The 22,156-nt window shown below is 49.6% G+C and overlaps 1 protein-coding gene across 2 annotated transcripts in view; it reads left to right on the plus strand.

The window, feature by feature from the left end:
• The window catches only part of ADGRD1 (adhesion G protein-coupled receptor D1), a 185,927-nt gene that overhangs the window by 100,104 nt on the left and 63,667 nt on the right, over positions 1–22,156 (plus strand). For both annotated transcript variants that reach the window (XM_024256382.2, XM_024256383.2), the window contains one exon: positions 21,882–21,955. In XM_024256382.2, the coding sequence (XP_024112150.2) occupies positions 21,882–21,955 (74 nt within the window). The remainder of the gene's footprint in view (positions 1–21,881; positions 21,956–22,156) is intronic.

Raw genomic sequence — 22,156 nt, forward strand, 5'->3', positions numbered from 1 at the left:
ACTCTTTTCTGGCCTGGCGTTTTCCACTCAGCATTATTGTTTTGCTAAGCCATCAGTGTCAAGCTAAGTCCAGTTTTGCTCACTGGACTAGCGAGCCAAGACCCTTCTGAGCGCTCCACCCAGTGCCCTAGAAATTCCAAGGTTTCCAGGCCGGCAGGTGTGGACTCAGGCTATTCCCGGCCCTGTGTGAGCTCCAGTTTGGTTCCCTGTAATCCGTTGGGTGGCTCTTTCCCTGTTCTGGGCGCTTCCTCCCTGCACGTGCCAGTCTCTGCTGTGCCGAGAACTCAAGGGGCCCTCCGCTCCGTGCAGCTCTCTCCTCTCCAGTCACTGATCTTGGATATCTGAGCACCAGGGTCTCTGCCGGGTCTTGCCTAGGTTCCCCTCGCTGCTGCAGCGTCTGGGAACTGTCTCAAGGCTGAGCTCCGGGGCAGGCATAGAGCTCAATTCTGCACTGTTTCCTGTCCCTCATGCACCCCTCCCCCTCATTGCCTGACGGATGCCCAGTGCTGTGAAAGGCACAAATTCACAAACTCGCCTTAGGTTTCAGTTGGTGCCAATGGGCGGGTGAGTCTGGTCTTGTTACACTGTCTTGGGCACAAGTCTTGACTGAGCTTGTTACTTTATGTTTCTATCCCGTTTCTGGTGCATGGAAATTTTATTTAAGTTTTGAACTTGGCCATATCTTTTTAGTTTGGAAAGTTAGATTTTAAGAAATACACTTAATTTGTGGAGGGAAAAATTATGGAAGACTTTGAAATAGACCAAAAAGATTGCTGAATGCATTTCATGGGAAGTGGGCGTTATCTGGGTTACCTGATTCTCGGGAGTCTGTGCTCCCCTCCGTGTCCCTGAGCCACCTCACAACCCTGTGAGTGACAGGGTGCCCACGGATTCACGTGAGCCTTGGCCATTGAAATGTAGGTCTTGTCTGGTTGATTCAGTTGATTCTTCTCCCTGGACATCGAGTTCTGCCAGTTTTGTGTCTATTAAGCACATTGACTTCAGCGTTCGGGATGGGCTCATGTACATATGGTTCTTTGAATTTCCCTTTGAAGTGACAGTCACATCTCACAGGTTCCCTCGCCCATTAACACATTAAATAATATCTTTGATGTGTGTTCATTTTATCTCTGTATGAGAGTCATGATTTACCTTGTTAAAAGTTATCCTTTAATATGTGGGGGAGAATTTCAAGGGGAAGGCTTTCTATGTTGTTGACTTAAGAGTTCTTGTGCGTGTGTGTGCTCAAGGCCTGGGAAAACCTGGTTTAAACTGTTTCATTTGAGAACTTACAAGATAGCATAGCAAATAAGGGAAACTGAGACAAAGCAGACGAACAGAAATATGAACGAGCACAGGCTCTGGGGAGAGCCACAGAGCTTCACAGAGCACATCTCTCCTTAGACGGTTCTAGATGCAAACTGTGGGCTGTCAGATTCCCCCATTCTTTTCTAAGTAAAACCACTCATCTTTCATGGAAAATAACATCATTTTTGATGTGGCATATCAGAAGGCTCAAGACCACAAACATGACCGGTTATTATTAACAGCCACAGAGCTTGGCTGTAAAATAGATCAGAATTTTACAAACTTTGAAACCCATACTGTTATTTTCACAGGAGTGAGGATTACACCCCTGGGAGCTCCTGATATGGTCCCCTAGGGGCAAACCTGTGATGGAAATTTTCCCATCATCTGAAATCTTCCACCCTGAAGGAATATATTGAGAGTCCTGTTTTGTAGATTGTGTTATGAAAATATTATGTTTTTCCTCTTGGTTGAGGATCACTGATATACATAGAGGCAGTGTTAACTTGTTCTGATCATAAACGCTTTTTCAGACACACATTAGAGGTTGTACTTCAGTTTACAATCCAGGAGGAAAGTTTGCCTGCTATAGGGAAAAATCCCAAGTTGTGACATTGGAAACAGGAACCAGTGAGAATGATCAATGCAGGGACCACTGCCCATTCTTTTGATCTTTATAAAGAATGTTCTCCTAAAGCTCAGGCCTAGCCACACTGGGGCCCTGACTCTGTCAAAATTCGGGGATAAGAGGCCAAGGCGGAGGATTCCTCTGGGAAACATGGAGCCCATCATTGCTGAGGCTGTATTTTAAGCTGGGCTTCTCTTTTCGTCCGCTGATACTGTGCTATATCACAGCGCCGACAACATTAACGTGAAGTTGTGGAGAACTTGGCAAAATTCTAACCAAGTGTCTGGAGAAAAATAATTTATAACATGAATATTCCATGAGCAAGAGGCACCTGAGAAGAAAAATAGTCTGGAAAGAGACCTAGAGGCAGAGCCAGCACCTTTGATGTCGGTGGACCATGGAACCTGACACAAGGCGGAAGGCCGGGGATGGACCCTGTGGGGATAATCACTTCCCTTGGTTCTAGCGTGGACCACACAAGAGATCCTTGTGTTGGAAGAGAAAACAAAGCACACGCTCCTGGATGCAAGCAGGTGTTAATACAGCTTCCAGGGCCCCAGGACGAGGAAGGAAGCCATGTCCCTGGGGAGAACTGAAGATACCCACGTCCTAGGAGCCGGTTGTGGAGGCGTTGATTGTGCCGTGGGTCTTGGACTCACATGTGTTGACATTCGACAGATAGATGAGATTTAGGATGCTGGGAAGGAGGGGGAGGATAATTACTAATTATGGTAGCATTGTCCACAATGATTAGAGTAATGGGATAAAATTTAGAGAGATGATTCTGTGGCAACGACATGGGTGTAATTTTCGAAGCAGAGGAAATTGTTGCAGGAAATAATCACAGGCTACCCCCGCTGTGATAAACAGGTTTGAAGAACTGCACAGAACGCTGGCTGGCGAGCGCCTGCTGGTGTTTGAGAGAAACTCTGTGCTTCACCCCTGAAGCTGGGTTGGACGGCATCAGTGGTTCCTAATGTGTTGAGACCAAAGAATGCTTGGAAGGGGAACGGTGGAGAAAAGGGGCCAGATGGCAGCGGAGCCAAGTCCGCGCTGCTGTGGCCGTTTCCTAGGGCCACCGTGACAAATGGCTAGTGGCTTTAAACAACAGAAACCCATTCTCCTGCAGCTCTTGAGTCCACAAGTCTGAGACAAAGGCGTTGGCACAGCTGGTTCGTTCTGGAGGCTCAGCGGGAACGTCCACCCCTGCCTGTCTCCTAGCAGTCTAGGCCTGCGGCAGCCAACTCCAGTCTCTGCCCCGTCTCCCCACGGCCTCCTCTTCCGTGTGTCATTGTCCTTTCCGGCAGTGTACGAGGACACTCAGATGGGACTGGGGGCTCATCCCCATCTAGCACAATCTCATCTTCAACCTTACATTAATGACACCTGCAAGGACCCCATTTCCAAATAGGGTCACATTCTGAGGGTTCTGGGGAGACATGAATTTTCTGGGGAAACTGTTCAACCCACAACACAGGTGGAGCTGGGATGAGGCAGAAAATGGGTCTCCATGTCTCTGTCTTCACTGGCACCTCTCTAGTCAAGGACCCCGTGTGCTTTCCTGGAGGACTGACCGCAGCCAGGGAGAATGAGCTTCTGTTATTTTAACCTTTGTAACTTTATTGGGAAATAAAAAGTATTAAGAGAAGCAGATAGCAACTTACTAGATCCAGAAGTTTAGAGCAAGAGGGGTTTCAGAGGTTACTTTTCATTTCTGACAATATTTTTTTCATGGATTCTGGCCTTGCCTTCCCCATGAGACTAGAAGTTCTTTGATGGCAGAGTCCGGATTTTGTATTTCATAGCATCCCTCCAGACGGCTCAGATTCCAGACCCTACAGAACACATTTTCAGTAGCTGTGTCTGTTGCTTGCTGGATTCTAGGGAAGCATTGTGAGAGTCCTGGGTCAGTGGAGCTCCTCAAGAGGATGTGACCCAGGGCGGGTCGGCTGCTCGGTCCAGCAGAAACCTTCATGCCCTTTCAGTGATCTGTTTGGAATGTGCTGGGTTTGAGTTGCTGAGCAAGGTACCACCGTACATATTTGCAGGCTGGGACCATATTTTTATTTTCCACTGATCTTTCTTCATACCTGATGTTTCAAGATTCCTTCTTTTATCATTTCCTTCCATTTCCAGAAATGTACTTTAGACATTTTTTTATGTCCGGCCTGTTGGCATCAAATTCTCTGTTTTCCTTTGAGAACGTTCTTGTTTCTTCTTCATCCCTCAAGGGTATTTTCGCTGGACATAGAACTCAGGGTGCACAGTTCATTTCCTCCAGTTCTTGACAGAGGCCGCTCCCTTCCATCCTTGGCAGTTTCTGATGGGAAATCCACGCTGTTCTAATTGTCTGGCCCTGTAGGTGAGATGTCCTTTCTGTCTCCCTGCTTTCAACAATTTGTTTTCTTTGTCTTTGGTTTTCAGAAGTCTGATTATGATGTGTCTGGCAGTGATTTGTTTAGGTTTTCCAGTTTGAGTTTGCTCAGCTGCTTGAATCTGTGTGTTTATATGTTTTGCCAAATTTAAGAAATTTTGACCATTGGACTGTTTTTCCAACCCCACTCCCTTTCTCTTCTCTTTATGGGGCTGCAGTGACACGGATATTATATCTTTTGTTGTTGTCCCACAGGTCCTCAAGGCTCTGTTAATTTTTAAAAATCTATTTTATCTCTGTTGTTCAGCTTGGGTAATTTATGTTGTTTTTCTTCAAATTATCCTTCTGTCCACTACTCTTTCCCCTCTCCTCTCTATTTTTATTTTTGCTGTTGAGCCATCCATTGAGGTGTTTTTTTTTTGTTTGTTTGTTTTTTTTTTTTTTGAGACAGAGTCTCACTCTGTCACCCAGGCTGGAGTACAGTGACGCCATCCTGGCTCACTGCAGCCAGCCCCCTAGGTTCAAGTGATTCTCGTGCCTCAGCCTCCCGAGTAGCTGGGACTACAGGTGCGCTAATAGACACCACGCCCGGCTAATTTTTTGTATTTTTAGTAGAGATGGGGTTTCACCATGTTGGCCAGGCTGGTCTTGAACTCTTGACCTTAAGTGATCTGCCCCCCTCGGCCTCCCAAATTGCTGGGATTACAGACATTAGCCACCACGCCCAGCCCATCCATTGAGATTTTTATTTCAGTTATTCTATTTTTCACTTCTAAATTTTCCATTTGGTTCTCCTTTATACAGGTTGAGGATCCCTAATCTGAAAATCTGAAATCTGAAATGCTTCAAAACTCCAAATTTGCTGAGCGCTGACATGACGCTCAAAGGAACTGCTCACTGGAGCACTTTAGATTTTGGGTTTTCAGCTTAGGCATGCTCAGCTGGGTACGTATAATGCAGAAATGTCAAAATCTGAAAAAGTCCACAATTGGAAGCACTTCTGATTCTTTGCTGAGACTCTATCTTTTTCATTTGTTTCGAGAGTGTCTGTAACTATGGAAGCATTTTTATGATGGCTGTTTTAAAAATCCTTGTCAGTTAATTTCACTGTCTGCATCATTTGGTATTGATGTCTGTTGGTTTTCTTTTCTCATTCAAGTTGAGATTTTTCTGGTTCTCGGTATGACAAATGATTTTCAGTTGCATCCTGGACACTTTGTTATTATGTTATGACACTCCGGATCTTGTTTAAATCTGTTTTAGCAGTCCTCCTCTGACACCCACCACTGGGAAGGGCCGTGTGCCTCAGTACTGCGGCGTGGGGGTGAAAGTCCGAGTGCCCACTCCGTGTCCCTTGGCATCCTGGTGATGGCTGGGTGCCGCACGGCTGCTGGGTTCCCCCAGGGCTCTGCTGATGCCCCGTGTTGCTTCTCCCCATGGCTCCACACTCGGTCTTCTCCAATGCCACCTCTCTGGGGATGCTTGGGGTGTCCGCCACAGCCCTGTGACCCACTCAGCCTTTGTGCATAGAGGCTGGGTGGGGCCACACTTTCTCCCGCGGTATTTGGAGTAGCTAATTACTGCCTGTCTAGGTGGCCCCTTTCCTGGTCCTCTGTGGTTACTGGACATCAGATCAAATAGCTCAGGAGGCAAATAATCCATGCGGGCAGCGACAGCAGGGGTCATGTTCAAAAGACCCAGCAGCATGGACAATGCTCTGTCAGAGCGATGCTGGCTGTTAACTGCTGGCTGGGCCACACCATGCAGAGACTGGCCAAGTCAGTCCTGGGTGACCGAGGCCATGGCCAAGGGGGCCTTACGGACACCAGCAGCCTCTCCAGGGGCATCAGCAGCCGTGCCACTAAACCAGAGGAGTTGGATTCTGGTTCTTACTCTGTCCAACAACATCAGAGTCAATTTGACACTTGATGGTTCTGTTTCTTCCTTCTTTCCTCACGTATCAATAGCTACCCCTGGTTTCTTCTGATCAAAAACTTTGGGATGTGGAATGTAAAATCACAATCTCACTGCGTGGAGATCCCACTGCCTGGATTCTCAGGCAGCCCTTCTCCTTGACCTTTGGGCCAAGCTCATGGGCTGCGGTAATTCTGGCCTCCCAGGGGCTCAGTCCACCCCGTCCATGTTACCTGGATGGAGGACAGAATGGACAGAGTCCTGAAGGTCCCTCCTGCTGGGGTGCATTTTACGTAACACTGTTCAGACCTGGACACCCATGAGACTCATCCCTGTGAATGAGCTCAGGATCATGCAGGGCATCATATTCTCCCTCCCCCAGCCCCCACTGCAGGCCTCAGAACAAATCCTGCAGGTCAGCAGTATAAGTATAATGGGGCTTATAACATGAGGACCTGCGGTCAGGAGCCCCGCCCAGCCCTTCTCAAGGTGATGCCTATGGCCCCCAAAAGTCCCTGTGTTCCCACTCCCAGTGACTCAGGCTGGGACTATGCCTTGAAGGCAGGGGAGGAGGGACCACAACCCATCTGACCTGGCTTCGTGAGAACGTTAGTCATGGGTCCTCTTGGGATCAATAGCCAGCTGTCACCTGCCGTCCCCTTCACAGGCTTACCACTGACTTCCCTCTTCCTGTGCAGAACTCAGCAAATCAAAATGAGATGTAAATATTCAAGTCTCTGGCTTAATAGTAGGATCCTCTTCTCGCCTGCCCACGCTTGTGTTTCCTCCAGCTAGAAATCTTGACTCATTTATAGTTGATTTGATGTTGATTTAACTGTTTTTTAAAATTTCTATTTTGGAATAATGATAGATTCACAGGAAGTTGCAAAAATAATTACAAAGAGGTCCTGTGCACCCTTCATCTGGTTTCCCCCAGTGATTACAAATGAAATACGGCGCAATGTCAAACCAGGAAACTAACATTAGTGTCATGTATGTATATAGCCCTGTTATTTTAACACAGGTGTAGATTCATGGAACCACCACTGAAATGAAGATACAGGCCGTTTTACCAGCCAGCAGATCTCCTCGTTGCTATCCCGCCTTCCTTCTACCATCCCGAACTCCTGGCAACCAGTGTTCTGTTCTCTGTATTTATTTATGATTTTGTCATTATGACAGTGGTCTGTAAATAGAATCATACAGTAAGTGACCTTTTGAGATGGACTTTCCCACTCAGCGTAATGCCCATGGTTGTGTAGGTCAGTTGTTTATACTTTTTCATTGCTTACTGTGGTATTTCATGGAATGGAGAAACCAGTTTGATTTTTTTGTTTGTTTGTTTGTTTTTTTGAGATGGAGTCTCACTCTGTGGCCCAGGCTGGAGTGAGGTGGTGCAATTTCAGCTCACTGCAACCTCTGCCTCCCAGATTCAAGCGATTCTCCTGCCTCAGCCTCCCAAATAGCTGGGACTGCAGGTGCGTGCCACCATGCCCGGCTCACTTTTGTATTTTTGGTAGGATGGGGTTTCACTGTTGGCCAGGCTGGTCTCAAACTCCTGACCTTGTGATCCGCTTGCCTTGGCCTCCCAAAGTGCTGGGATTATAGGCGTGAGCCACTGCACCTGCCCAAACCACAGTTTGTTTAACCATTTGCCCACTGAAGTATGTTTTGGTTGTTTCCAGCTTCTGACTATTACTAATAAAGCTGCTGTGAACAATTGTGAACGGCATTTTGTGTGGACATAAGTTTACATTTCTGTGAGACAAATGCCCAGGAGTACTATTACAGGGCCGATATGGTTTGACTGTGTCCTCACCCAAATCTCACCTTGAACTAATCCCCACATATCAAAGAGGGGGCCAGGTGGTGATAATTAAATCATGGGAACACTTTCCCCCATACTGTTCTCATGGTAGTGAGTAAGTCTCATGAGATCTGATGGTTTTATAAAGGGGAGTTGCCCTGCGAAAGCTCCCTCTTACCTGCCGCCATGTAAGACCGGACTTTGCTCCTCATTCACCTTCCGCCATGATTGTGAGACCATCCTAGCCATGTGGAACTGTGAGTCCATTAAACCTCTTTCCTTTATAAACTATGCAGTCTCGGATATGTCTTTATTAGCAAGGTGAAAATGAACTAATAACAAGGGTCATGTGGTAAATATATTTAATATTAAAAAAAATCTTCCAAACTATTTTCCAGAGCGTCTGTACCTTCTTACATTTCCATGAGCAATGCATGAGTGATTTAGTTTCTTTGACAGCATTTGGTATAGTTACTATTTTTTATTTTAGTTGTTCTCATCATGGTCTTAATTTGAATTTTCCCAATGGTTAATGATGTTGAAAATTTTTTCTTGTGCTTACTTGTCATCTGGATATTCTCTTCAATAAAATGTCTCTTAGTATCTTTTGCCCATTTTCTAATTGGATTCTTTTTGGGTTTTATCATTGAATTTTAAGAATTCTTTCTATTTTATAGATATGAATTACAGATAGAATCTATAGATATTATAGATATATATGAGTTGTGGATCTGGATTATTATAGATATGAATCCTGTGTCAGCTACATGGTTTGTAAATATTTTCTCCTTGTCTGCAGCTTATAGTTTTATCCTTTTAACAAGGGTTTTTCACAAAGATGAAGCTTCTAAATTTTGTAAAGTCCAATTTATTGATTTTCTAATTCTGTGGATCATACTTTTGGTGTCATCACTAAGAACTCTTCATCAAACTCTTAGTCCCAAAGATTTTCTCCTTTGTTTTTATCTAAAAGTGTTATGGTTTAATTTTTTACATTTAATCTATGATCCATTTTGAATTAATTTTTTTGTATGAGGTGCTGTTTCAGTACTATTTGTTGAGGGGGAAAAAACTCTCCTTCCTTCATTGAATTGCTGTTGTTTCTTTGACAAAAATCAGTTGGCTGTACTTGTGTGGGGCTGTTCCCAGGTTCTCGGCTCTGTCTCATTGATCTAATTGCCTTTCCCTGTGCCAGTCCCACATAGTCTTGATTACTGTAGCTGTGTAGTAGGTTTTGAAATCAGGTAGAGTGAAATCAGCTTGAGAACATGATTCATATCACATTATTCTTCTTTTACGAAATTGTTTTAGCTTTTCTAGTTCCTTTGCCTTTAAAAATGAACTTTAGAGTAAGATTTTCTGTGTCTACAAAAATTCTTGCTGGGATGAATAGGAATTACATTAAGACTGTATATTAATTTTGGGAGAATTTATATCTTTATTGTGTTGAGTCTTCCAATCCATTGACATGGCATATCTCTCCATTTATTTAAAATCTTCTTTGGTTTTCTTCATCTGTATTTTGTAGTTTTTGGCATACAGGTCCTCTGCATGTTTTGTTAAATTTACACCTAAATATACATTTTTTGAGTGATTATGAACTCACTTAATTGTAGGAGTTTCTTTCTGGATTCCTTGAAATTATTGACATAAATGCACATACCATCTGCAGATAGGGACAGTTTTACTTCTTCCTTTTGATCTGTGTGCTTTTTCTTCCTTTCTGTGCTGACTGGAATCCTCAGTACTATTTGAACAACGGTAATGAGACCAGACATCTTTGCTTATTCCCTATCTTAGGAAGAAACCATTCTGTCTTCGACTAATAAGTTAGCTCTAGGTTTTTTATAGGTGTTCATTATTCGACTGAGGAAGTTTCCCTGTATTCTTAGTTTTTTGAGAGTCCTAATCATGAACAGGTATTGGATTTTGTTGGTTTTTCTGCATTAATTGATATGATCACATGATTTTTCTTCTTTAGTCTGATAATATGGTGAATTACACTAATTTTCAAGTATTGAGCCAGCCTTGTATTCCACAGCATTCCAATTGAAGACTGGGGCTATATTTATATAGTGCATTTTCTTTCTAAATCTTCATTCTGTGTATTAGGAGAATACTATCATCTTTTGCTTCACGGGGCATGTAAATATATGGGCACACAATTTATGAAACACTATAAGGAAACGTGTTGGCACTTGGTCTCTTTAAGGAGCACATTTTCTAAATGGAGGAAATGACTCCATTGAGGATCCCATGTCTTCTATAGAAAAGACCCTTTCGTTACTCAAGTGAGTTTATCTTAATTCAGAGAAACCTTAATGTTTTCCCCACTCTCATATGTTGTTTTAGAAAGCAAAGGGAAAGGAGAGTTTTCTTTGGGAATCAGTGAATCCTCAAGTACTGAGATGCTCCTTTTGGGTACACTGGTCTGGGTGAGCGTTCCTGCATAGATGCATAGATGTGTAAATTAATTCCATCAAAATGCCCAGCTCTTGAGCCAGTGGTCCAGACCTACTGAGCAGGATGAGCAGCACTAGGCAGGCTGTTATCTCAGTCCTCATTCATCCCTCAGATTTTTCCTCTCCTCTCTCTTTGTATGCATTTAACTTCTACTCCCTTCCCCACTCTCAGAAGTCCTTTTCGAATAAATCTTTCCTTGGCCCTTGTAGAAGCCATGTGGCCATCCCATTCCCCACACTGATGCCATAAACATCTGCTCTGCAAATCTTAAATGGTGCCGGGGTTCAGGGTTGATTTTTTTCTGTACCAGGTGAGTGGCTCAGTAGAGGTGAGAGAAAACAGTGACAGGGTGGCTTGAGAAGCGATTGACCAGAGAGAAAACACACCTGTTAGTGTTGCTCATGCCAGGTTTGATTTCTGAACAAGAGTGAACCTTGTCTGAAAAGCAAACCGTCATGAGAAGGCTCACGCCCTGCTATAACAGCGTGGACCCTCGGCTCTGTCTGCTGGAGCCACTGACCAAGGCTGGGGTGCGGTGCCAGGACCCAGCACCCTCTGGAGACAGAACTGGAGTCACCCCTGTCCTGTGGGAGGAGGCATCAGAGACAGGCCCTTGCCTGTCACTGTCTGTGTTTCCTGATGCGGATCTGTCCTGGGTTGGGCAGCTTCCCTTGTACAGATCTCAGGTGAGAGGCACCCAGGCTCTGGGTCCCTTTTGAGACCAGGCTGGAGTCTGTGATGGGAGGGAGGGGGTCAGAGTGCAGGGAAGGCCCCTGCCGGAGGCCAGGTGTGTTTAAAGATGTGACTCCTTGGTTGTTAGTGTGTGTGTGAGGGAGAGGGGGTATTTTTATTAGTAGATGAGGGAGAGGTTTGCCTCTCTCTTCCCCACATAAGGTAGGATAAAAATTGTTGTGACTTGCTTACCACAGACTCTGAATTTCTGCTCCTGGCTGGAAGCCCCCATCTCCCAGGTTAGGGCCCTCTACGGGGGGTGGAGGAACAGACCTGGCTCAGCCCTGGTCTTTGGGCCTCTCAGGAACGCTGGGGACCTTTTGAGCTGCCCAGGCCCTGGGGAGTTTCAGGGGACACCTGATGTCTCTGTGGTTGAACTCTGACAGGGGTGAGGCTGAGGTTAGACCTTAGAGCCCCAGGGCCAGGCCAGGGGCCTTTAGTCCATTTGAGCCAAACTGGAAGCAAATTTGTGGGGCAACTCCAGACTCATGAACAGGCAGTAAAGAAATAAAACCCTGAGTCCAGCAGTCATAGGAGCCACAATAGGATGGTGACTCACTACAAGATTTGAATATTTTTAGAAAACAATAATCCTGGCCACTCATCCCCTGCTGCGGGGAGGGGCGGAGGATGTGATCGCACATCTGCAAGCACCGCAGGCTTTGGTTCCCTGGGGTTTCCCGCCGAGGCGTCTGCACCTGCTGCTCACTCCGAGGGGTGACTCCATCAGGATGTTTAGGGCTCGGGTGGCCTGTCAGCACCTTCCAGGCTGTGGGGCGGTGGCCCTGTCCATTCACTCCCAGCAGGGGTGCCTGGCTGGGCCATTGTCCTCGGACCCCTGTACCCTCCCTCCCTCAGGCCACCTTGTGTGGGTTCATCCCACCGAAGTTCACGGAGTGCCCCTGCGTGCCTGCCCCTGTTCAGGCTGTGAGGGAGAGGACAGAGCCAGACAGACCCAATCCTGCCCTGTGACTCTCACATCCCAGTGCTGGGGACCTGGGGAGGTGACAGGCAGGCAGACAGACAGGCAGTGACAGGTACACGCAAGATCAGATCCCAGGGAGCAGCAGGTGGGAAGCCTGCGGGCATGAGCCTGTGGGAGGCTGCCCTGAGGAGTGGCCACGTGGATGGGGGGATTGTGGGGGCGTCGGGGGAGAGGCATCACACACCTGGCCTGTTGGGAGGCACACCTTCAAGTCTGAGGAACGGCCAGGAGGCCGAGGGGCTGGAGGAGGCAGGTCAGAGGCCACGGGCAGATCTTTCCGAGCCTGGGGGCAACTTTAAGGGCCTCAGCTTTCCCCTGAGTAAGGTGGATGCCGCCGGAGGGTCTGAGCAGAGGGACGAAGCGATGGACTTGGGCTTTCACAAACCCTGTACAGGGCAGGGTGAGCAGGTAGACAGGGCCGTCGCCGGGAGCCCTGCTCAGGATAGGAGTGGAGGATGTTAGCTTCAGGTCTGCTAGCGGGGGCTTGCTGACAGGGTCAAGGGGGGCTCAAAAAGTTGAAGGACAGAGTGGCCACTAACTGACAAGGGCATGACTCTGGGACAGTCCAAGGCTGGGAGTGAGGTCAGGAGGGAGGTTTGGACATGCTCCGTTTGGGAGGCCTGTGGACGCCCAGGTGGGGAAGTTTCATTGGTGGTGGTGGAGCTGGAGCTGGAATGGAGGACGGAGATGCAGATTTTGCAGTTTTCTAGCTGGGCACGTTGCCACCCCAAGCAAAACTGCTTCTGTTAATGAGAAAGAACCGGAGAAAGAATACTGGTCAGTTGTCATCAGGGTCAGCCCAGGCCCTGGAGGAGGTGTGCCTGGCTCTGTCAGGCCTCTCTGGGCCTCCTGCAGACCTGGCTTCTGAGCAGGGGCCGCCCTCTACCTCCTCCTATATGTCTGATCGCAGTGCACCTGATCCTTCTGGAGGGAGATTTCAGAGAAGTCCCACCAAGCCCTGAAGACCTCAGCCACTTTCCTGAGGCCACCAGATCGGTCACCATGGGGACCAGGGGCTGATTCCAGAACCCCATGGAAACTTGGAACCCCGGACAGGCAGAGGTCTAGAGCCGAGTGGGGCTGAGTGACTGCACACCTCAGCCTGCTCTGTTCTGGAAAACCATGTTGCTGGGTTTGATGATGCACGCTTGTGTCTCATGGGTGGTGCTGGAACGGTCAACTCTGGGCATTTGGGTTTTTTCTCTACCTCTGGCCCAACATTAGACAGACCAGAATCTCAGATATTCTACTAGGAAAGAAAGAATGTTCATCTTCCCCACCAGACGGAGGGGGAATCTCAGATATTCTACTAGGAAAGAAAGAATGTTCATCTTATCTACCAGACAGAGGGGTGGGGAGGGAAGGCGTGGAGTGGGATGAGCTTGGCCATTCTAGGCCTTGGTACCATGATGACTTTTCCAACGTGAGGAGGGTCCAGGTGGCTGAGGCTGTTTGACTCCGCACTGATTTTGACAAGATTCCACATACAGGCCTCTTTGAACCCCTGACGGTTCTCATGCGAAAAACCACAGCATATCTGCTTCTCCTGAAAGTTTAAAGACACTCTGGCATTAGCAATGCTTTCCCCTTGTTTCTGTAAGTCATCCAAAATTCTTCTTGGGTAGAGGCCAGCTATAACGAAATAAATCAAAGGATAATGAATGGATTGGATCTTTTGATGGAAACCATTTGGCCAACTTCATGACAAGAAGAATAAAGGGAAGAAAAAAAAAACAACCTTTAAATTCTAGCTGAGATTTCAAGTAGCCATGGCCCAGGAGCCAAATTGAAAAGCTGTAACACTTTTATAGACGTTTATAGGTATTGCTTTTCTGGACTGACTGCAGCACTGAGATTAGGCAGTAGTGCCCTTCAGCAGGTAAACTTGTTCATTCTGAGCACAGCAGCTGTATGGATTTTCTGTTCTGCCTCTTTCTTTCCTCCTGAAAAATGCCATTAGATGGAATTTGGATGCTCTGGGGCCATGGCCTTCCATGTTCTGGGAGGCACGTGGATTCCTGCGGCTCGTGCCCCCCACCCCGAGGCTCCTGGAGCTGACAGAGCCGGGGGGCCCAGCAGGCCCATCCTCCGTCTCTGACGTCACAGGCATCTGAGGGCAGGGCCATGCGCTACAAGTCCATGATGTACCAGGCTGGGGGAGCCAGTGGCCATTCTAGGAAAATTCCATCCCCAGGGCATGAAAAGACAGATAAAGATCAGTGTAACTCACCTGTGCTGAGTAACATGGTGGGTCAGGGTGGGGCTCTGGAACCAGGATGTCTTGACCTGAGTCCTGAATTGGCCCCTTCCCAGCTCTGTCACTTGCCGTGAGTCCTCCAACCACCGTGTGGCTTCGTGGCTTCATTTGTAAAGTGGGGCAAGAGTGTGCACAGCTGGCAAGGGCTGAGCAATTAAATGACTTCACTCATGTAAAACAGAGCAGGACCAGGCGCAGGGCAGGTGCTTGGAAAAGGTTAACTATTGCCATCATTAGGAATCATCAAGGGGCTCACACACATGAGCTCAGTGGAGGCTTCTAGCAGCCTGTGAGGGGGTGTTAGAGATGTCTGGATGCCAGCAACAGACGCTGACTCTGGTTCTCCTGAGCAGAAAGGTAGTTTATTGGAAGGATAAGGGGAGCACAACATATCAGAGTGAAGTCATGAAAACAAGACAAAATCCAAGGTCTTAGAAAATATCTTATATTATTTTTGTATTCGGCACAAAAAGGGCAGGCCAAAAATAAGCCCTAATGAGACAACTGTATAAAAACGTTTTGAGTAGCCTAATGAGTGAAAATTATTTAAAACGTAAGTGTTAATTATTATTGCATGTATGAAAGAATACAGGTCGCCTTGTTATGATAGAAACGCCAAAGTCCCTTGCTTTCCAATAACATGGGCCTGAGACAATTCAGTGTCACTCATCCAAGACGATCCGATGTGGAGGTTCCTATTCCCACGGAGATGAAGCCACAAGCAAAGGCCTGTCCGTGTGCAGGTCTGTCCTAAGCATGAACGTCCTGTCCCAGAGAGAAAATGCTCCCTCTGGGAAGAGCCTCCCTGGGCACCCCCTGGGTCCTTGGAGCCCTTCTGGGCCACATCTCTGTTTAGCGTTGGAGGACCTGTCACACCCGAGTGGGGGGACCACAGGCTTGCGACGTGTAGGAGGCGAGACTCCAGCATTCTAGGGGGGTGACCGCAAAGCCAGGCCCTCAGCAGAGACCGCCCCCTTCCAGAGCCTTCTGTGGCTGGGCGGGGGTCTCCAGGCAGCTCCGCAGCCCCCACAAATACCCCCTGGTGCTGAGTCCGCTTATACAGGCAGAGACGAAGGGCAGCGACAGCGTTTTTCTTTTCCGAAGTGGGAGGGTCGCGTGTCCGCAGCTCAGGAGGAAAACGAGGTGCAGGCTTTGCAGGTGGGTAGGAGTTTGGGTTGTACTTGGAGGCTGGGAGCCCCTGGGGTTTCTGTAGGGAGAGGCGGTCTGAGCCGCGCTTTAGAAGTTGACCTGCTGCTTGGCGGGGACTCGGTGCGGCGGACAGGGGTGGAGGCTGCTGCATCATCCAGGTGAGAGGAGAGCCAGGTGCGCAGTGAGCAGAGGTGGGCGGAAAGCTGGTTGCCAGGGAGATGAGGGCGTGTCCATCACCGCAAGGCTCCACCCACAGCACTATCCTGGGCAGAACCTTCCTGGCCCCACCCACAGCCTTAGCTGATTGGAGTGTGGAGCACATACATGTGACTTCAGGCTGTGTCCTTATTGGTTGGCTGGCCTCTAGTGCCCTGCCCATGCGGCCATGGGGTTGTCTGCACGGGACGTCCTGGAGAGTCAGGGGTGAGTTTGCCAGCCAGGATGGTGAAGAAGAGTCCTGGGGTCAGAGTGGGCCTGAGAAGGGGCTGTGGGCTACACCGTCAGGGGAATGTAAGAGAGGCTGGAGCCACTTGATAGAAGGTGGAGCTATGTACAAGGAGGTGGGGCTAAGTGAAAGGAGGTGGAGCCATGTGCCAGGAAGGTGGGGCTAAGTGGGTGGGGCGAGGCCACTGGGAGACGAGGGGCCATGTGAGTCGGGTGGAGTTAAGGGGGCGGGGTCTCTGTGGTTAATTCTCCGGTTTGTCTCTGGAGATTCTTCCTCCTGGCTCCCAGGACACTCAGGACCTCTTTCCCAAGGATAGAACCTCTCCACACGTACCATGGCCACAGTGCAGGGGACCCCAGTGCTGCTGGGTCCCAGAGGGCAACTTGTGCACGCACTGGCGGGTCCTGTGTGTCCAGGAGGCCTGAGGAAGGAGAGGGTGGAGACCCGGATGCCGGGTTCAAGGCTCACCGGGGATGCGGGCACCAGGGTGCTCCCTCCCCAGCCTCTGGCTGACAGTACTGAACTCAGCCACCTCGCCCGGCTTCTGGTGGCTTCTGGTCCACGCTGTACCTTTCTCTGTGGGCTCCGTCTCTGCAGGGTTCTCGGAGATATCGCAGCTGCTAAATGCCAAATGCAGAACCTGGGCTGTGGGTCCCGGCCTGGCTTCGTGTGCCGCGCTTTCTGCTGAGAGCCGCATGACTGGGTGCTACCTGGGGCGAGGGGGTGATGCAAAAACACTTTCTGTTCAGTTTCGGGGCAAGCTGCCCTAACTCTAGATCCCCACGCAATTTCAGAGTTCTTTCTTTTCTTTGTGTTTTGAAACAGCTACGCAGTTTCCTCTCTGTGTGCCTCTCCGGCTTGCAGGCTAGCACCTGTGCATAAACCGAGCATGATAATCAGGCGTCTGCGGGCCCCTTTCTTCTCAAACGGGACTCCTGAGGTTTCGCAGAGGATACAGGGACTGGGGGACCTCAGAGGGAGGGACACAGTTTAGAGTTCAGTTCACACTGGAGGGTGGGTCTCTTACCAGACCAGCGTCCCACATTGACGATGAACAGACAGGAAACTGAAGCTTTTTGGTCTTTGGCAAAAACCATGTTTCCTGGGGTCTTCCGAAGTAGGGGGCATCGGTGGGTCTCTCTGACCCTGGTGCGTCCCAGGTGGCCATGGGCTGTGCTTGTCCGCACAAGTCTGCCCCTCTGCCCGGTGTCTCTTGGCTGTGCTCAGTTGCCTTTGAAGAGGGAAGCAGTAGGTTGTGAGGTTGGGGAGGCTGCTCTCTAGGATTGAGGTCTGGCCCCATGATCTCAAAATAAGGACGAGCACATGTCAGCACCGTGTGTGTGGGGGGTGGCGCCTGCATTCTGTGGTCAGGACTTGTTCCATTGGAAGGACAGACCCCTTCAAGCTGCCTTAACGCCAAAGAGGTCTCTGCAGGTTCATGGGCCTGGGAGGCCTGAAGAGGGAAGACTCGGGGGTGTCATGTTCCAGGGCCTCTGCTGTTGTCCTCAGATGAATTGATCACATGCTGGAAGAAGGATGCCTCTGGTTTCTGAAGCAGCCTGGGCTGAGTGGGATGTCCTAAGGGTCTGAGCACAGCATCTGTGGGTATCCTTGGCGCCCCAAGGCACTGCTCACCTCTGCCCAGGAGCCAGCACTGGGGAGAGTGACTTAACGAGATATGCCCACATGTAGATGGCACTAGTGGGGTGAAGGCAGAGTAGTAAATCCCCACCATGAGCCCCTGCTCCACTGGGCCATCTGTCCCAGGGTCTCACCTGGCCTAACCTTTCCCTCTCAGCACTGGGGTGGCCCAGCTCATCAGCCTGTCCTGAAATGCCTCAGTCAGGGTCCTGCCCACCTCCCACCTTTCTCTTCCTGTGCTGGAACCAGGCTGTGAAAGTCCTGTCTTAGCCTCTATCAGGCTGTGGCTGCCTCATCCATGCTGGACTGTCTTATGACTCTTTGAAAGCAAGAAACATCAGAAAGCACCAAGAGATAGAGGCTGGTTCAAGGTTTTTCCTTGTCGTATCTCTCCCATTACTTCTGTTATCCTTGATTTCCCTAAAGGTGGGACATTTCAAGCATTCAAAGCCCTGAACCCTGATTAGTTGTGAGATGGGCTGGAGAAGAGGGTGGTACAGAGGGCTGCCCCAGACTTTCCACTGAGATCCACCTGCACCTGACCCACTGCTCTGGGGTCAGTATTTCGGCTCCTTATATTGCTTTACTTACCTTCAAATTTAAGGACCATGGTGCCATCTCTCTTTTGCTTGGGACAATGATGGACACATAGCTCCCCAAATTATTTACAGGTAAAACTGTACACCTAGTCCATTTTCTGTTGTTATAATAGAATATCTGAGACTGGGTAATTTATAAAGGAAAGAAGTTTATTTTGGCTCGCAGTTCTGGGGACTGTGAAGTCCAAGCTCGGGCAGCCGTGTCTGGTGAGCACCTTGTGCTGCTTCATCTCTTGGTGGAAAAGGGAAAGGGAAGCCAGCGTGAGTGAAAGAGACTGCAAGAGCGAGTCGAGCTTGCTTTTTGCATCAACCTAATTTCATGAGAACAAATTCACTCCTGCAAGAACTAACTTACTCCCCTAACAGTGACATTAATCCATTCCTGAGGGCTCAGCCCTCATGACCCAGTTACCACTTAAAGACCCCATCTCCCAACACTGCTGCATTGGGAATTAAGGTTCCAACCCATAAGCTTTTGGGGGACACAGTCAAACCATAGCAATACTTACATAAAAGCCAGCACATTTCTAAACAAGGGGCATTAACAGGCTATCATGAGTATCAGATTTTTTTTTTCTCTCTGCGTGTGTCTCCTAGAAGGAGACACTGTGGTGTACCTTGCTCATGAACAGTAGGCAATAAACAAGCAGTTGGTTAATCCCGTTTGCTTCTCCCCGACTGGAAAGATCAAGATGGTTGTTGGAGGGCATCTCAGATCCTGTGGGAGATATTCCCGAGGGCTCACAGGCACTCCCCATTAGACATACTCCAGTGAAGTGTGTGTAGTGGGAAATTAGGTTACTTGCCATGGAGCCGGACCTGTAAGGAGGCCTTCACTTCTGTCCAGCAGAGCTCAGCAGCCCCTGGCTTGAGGTTTCAGGAGGATGCTCAGGTGAATGCGGCTGTCCCCCAACACTGTTGAAGACTCCACAGGGAGGGAGCACCTCATTCCCATTCCCCAGCCACCTGGTGACGAAGTGAACTGGCTTCTGTGCCTCACCCAGGCCTCAGGGAGGCTGGTGGGCTGTGGGCGCCTCCCACATTTCTGCATGAGATGGGGCCTGTATGCAGATGACTTACATTCTGGCAGCACCACACTCCCATGTCAAAAACACACCCACCCCACGTCACACCCCTGGGAGCCCGGGAGGCCCCCTTTTCTGTAGACTTGCTGAGAACATTTGTTCCCGGTCAGTGGGGAACTCCACACACATGAAGAGTCAGTTTGCTTTTCTCATCCCAGGAGCAGAGGCTGTGATGGAACCTCTGACGATGGAGGGGAGGGAGTTTCCCCGTTTCAGGGCGTGATCTTGGCTCCAGATCCAAGAGAAAGCAGCTGCCTTCCCCACCCTCTGACCACACACATGCTTGGCTTGTTGCAGTGGTGGCTGTTTTCTACATTTCCTTTGAAGAGTGATTTAGATCTGAAGTCAGAGTGTCAGGGCTTCCAGAGGCCACTGCAGCCTCTTCTCTGCTCCCTCGGGGCCACGCTTCCACACCCGGGGCAGAGGCAGGGCTGGCGCTGGGTGAGGGGGTGATGGGAAGAGGTGTCGCCTCACTCCTGAGAAGCCCTTGCTGCGTGTTGATGTGTAGGGGTCTGGTTGCTGGCTTCCCCAGGTCACCGACTTATTTTTTAAATTTCCTTTAAATTACTCAAGTAACACACAAATACGCCTCCTTGTTTAAAAATTATATATAACACTGTCTGCTGGAGGCTTTGGCCCTGCAGTAGCCTGGGCCCAAGGAAGCCTCATTACATCCCTCTGAGAACCGGGCTGTGGCCACCAGGTTGTTGTTCGTCTTTTCTATTATGTGGGGTTGGTGCTGCAGTTTCCCTGCCGATGCCCCTCTGTGGTCCAGGTGGCTGCAGGACACAAGGCCCCCTGTTGTCTGTGCAAGAGTTCACAGCGGGCTGTGGCTTTGGGAAGACAGAGGAGAAGATGTCTTTTCCAGGCAGTGTGTGTTTTTTTTTTTTGTTTTTTTTTTTTTGAGACGGAGTCTCACTCTGTTGCCCAGGCTGGAGTGCAGTGGCGCGATCTCGGCTCATTGCAAGCTCCGCCTCCCAGGTTCACGCCATTCTCCTGCCTCAGCCTCCCGAGTAGCTGGGACTACAGGCGCCCGCCACCGCGCTGGGCTAATTTTTTTTTTTTTGTATTTTTAGTAGAGACGGGGTTTCACTGCGTTAGCCAGGATGGTCTCAATCTCCTGACCTCGTGATCCACCAGCCTCGGTCTCCCAAAGTGCTGGGATTACAGGCGTGAGCCACCGCGCCCAGCCCCAGGCAGTTTTAAGAGACCCTGTGATGGGTTAAAATAACCCTAAGATACGGGGCGGCGGGGGTGGGGGACAAAGCAAAAGGAGTAAACGTTCCATTTTGCCAAAACATTAGTAATAGCGCTAGGATAATTGGGTTGAGGCCGGAGGAGCTGTCAGACAGATGCTGCGATGAGAGCCCTGTGAGCCATTTGGTTCTGCAGTGGGGTCCGAGGTGCCTGTCAAGGGCACCAGAGCTGCTGCTTCCTGGGAAAGGAGGGGCTTTTGGTAGAGGCAGGATGGTGCTCATGAGGGGGGCTGCCCTCGCTGCTCTGTCCTGCACAAGTCAGTGCCTTCCTGAGAGCTCGTCACCCTGAAATGGGGGAAGGGTCTCACTGGAGCAATGATGGCTCAGGAATGGGTCACCGAACAGAGCAGGCATAGGGCAAATAAGAGATGCTTGACTTGACTGGCTGGGAATCCATCAGGCACCATTTATCCCGGAGCCATGCCGCCTCTGAGCAGCCCTGGGTCCTGGTGGAGTCGCTGGCCTCCTGAGCCTCCAACTATGGCTCCTGAAGGTGTCTGTGCCTTTCATTTAGGGTAAAGCCATAGCTGCAGAGTCCTCTGGGCTGGCACCCAGGAGCAGCCCAGGAGAGAACGCCAGTCTCTGGAACAAAGTGGTCTCATGGACCTGTTCACTGATTCCTTTGTTCATTCATTGAACAGATATTTAGTAAGCACCTGCTGTATGCCAGATGCCCTCTAGGTTCTGGGGATGCAGCTGTGAATGAGACATAAGCTCTGTCCTTTCTGTAGTGGAAATTGTAGAGGGGAAGGTAGCAAACACACACACAGTGGACAGTGGATATGTCACATACCACATGGTGATCAAGACTATGAAAACATCAGTGAGTGGAATGGAGCTAGAGCAGGCAGGGGGCTGGTGCTGTTTAGAACAGGTAGGGAAGGGAAGGTCTCTCTGAGGAGCTCCTCCTACAGAGGCCTGGTGGGGAGTGGGGAAGGAGGCTGTGGCTGCCTGGTGGGGAGCACCCTATGGGGAGGCGCGTCCTAGGAGGAGGAGTGTCCTAGAGGGAGGGCCCAGCACTTGCCAGGGCCCTCGGGTGGGTTGGGGAGGGCAAGAGCAGAGGGCATGGGCTGGGTGACGTGGGACCACACCCACAATGGATGGAGATGGACATCGGTGGCTGTGCCTGTCCCTGCCCGAGGTCGCCCAGCTGTGAGGGTCTCGCTGTCACGTCAGTGCTGAGAAGCAGAGGCCTCTTCAGCAGCGTCATGCATCGTGTTTGTTTTCTTTCATTTCAGACCCGTAAGCAGCACAGTGAGATCACCAACAGCAGCAACCAAGTCTTCGTGTACTGTGCCTTCCTGGACTTCAGGTACCCTCTGCACAGGGGACAGCAGGTGGGCACGAGGTGTCCAAGCCCAGGCCCGCCCCATGCCAGCCCAGGGGAGGATCTGGGTCACCCATTTCCGCAGCTGACATGGTTGCGTCATGCGAAAATGCTGGAAATGCTGGAGACGTGGGCAGGATCTGGCGGCAGTGCTGGGTGGAGGCCTCCCCTCCAGACCATGCGAGA

This window comes from Pongo abelii, chromosome 10 (genome assembly GCF_028885655.2).
Source record: "Pongo abelii isolate AG06213 chromosome 10, NHGRI_mPonAbe1-v2.0_pri, whole genome shotgun sequence".
In the NCBI taxonomy this organism is placed as follows: Eukaryota; Metazoa; Chordata; class Mammalia; order Primates; family Hominidae; genus Pongo; species Pongo abelii.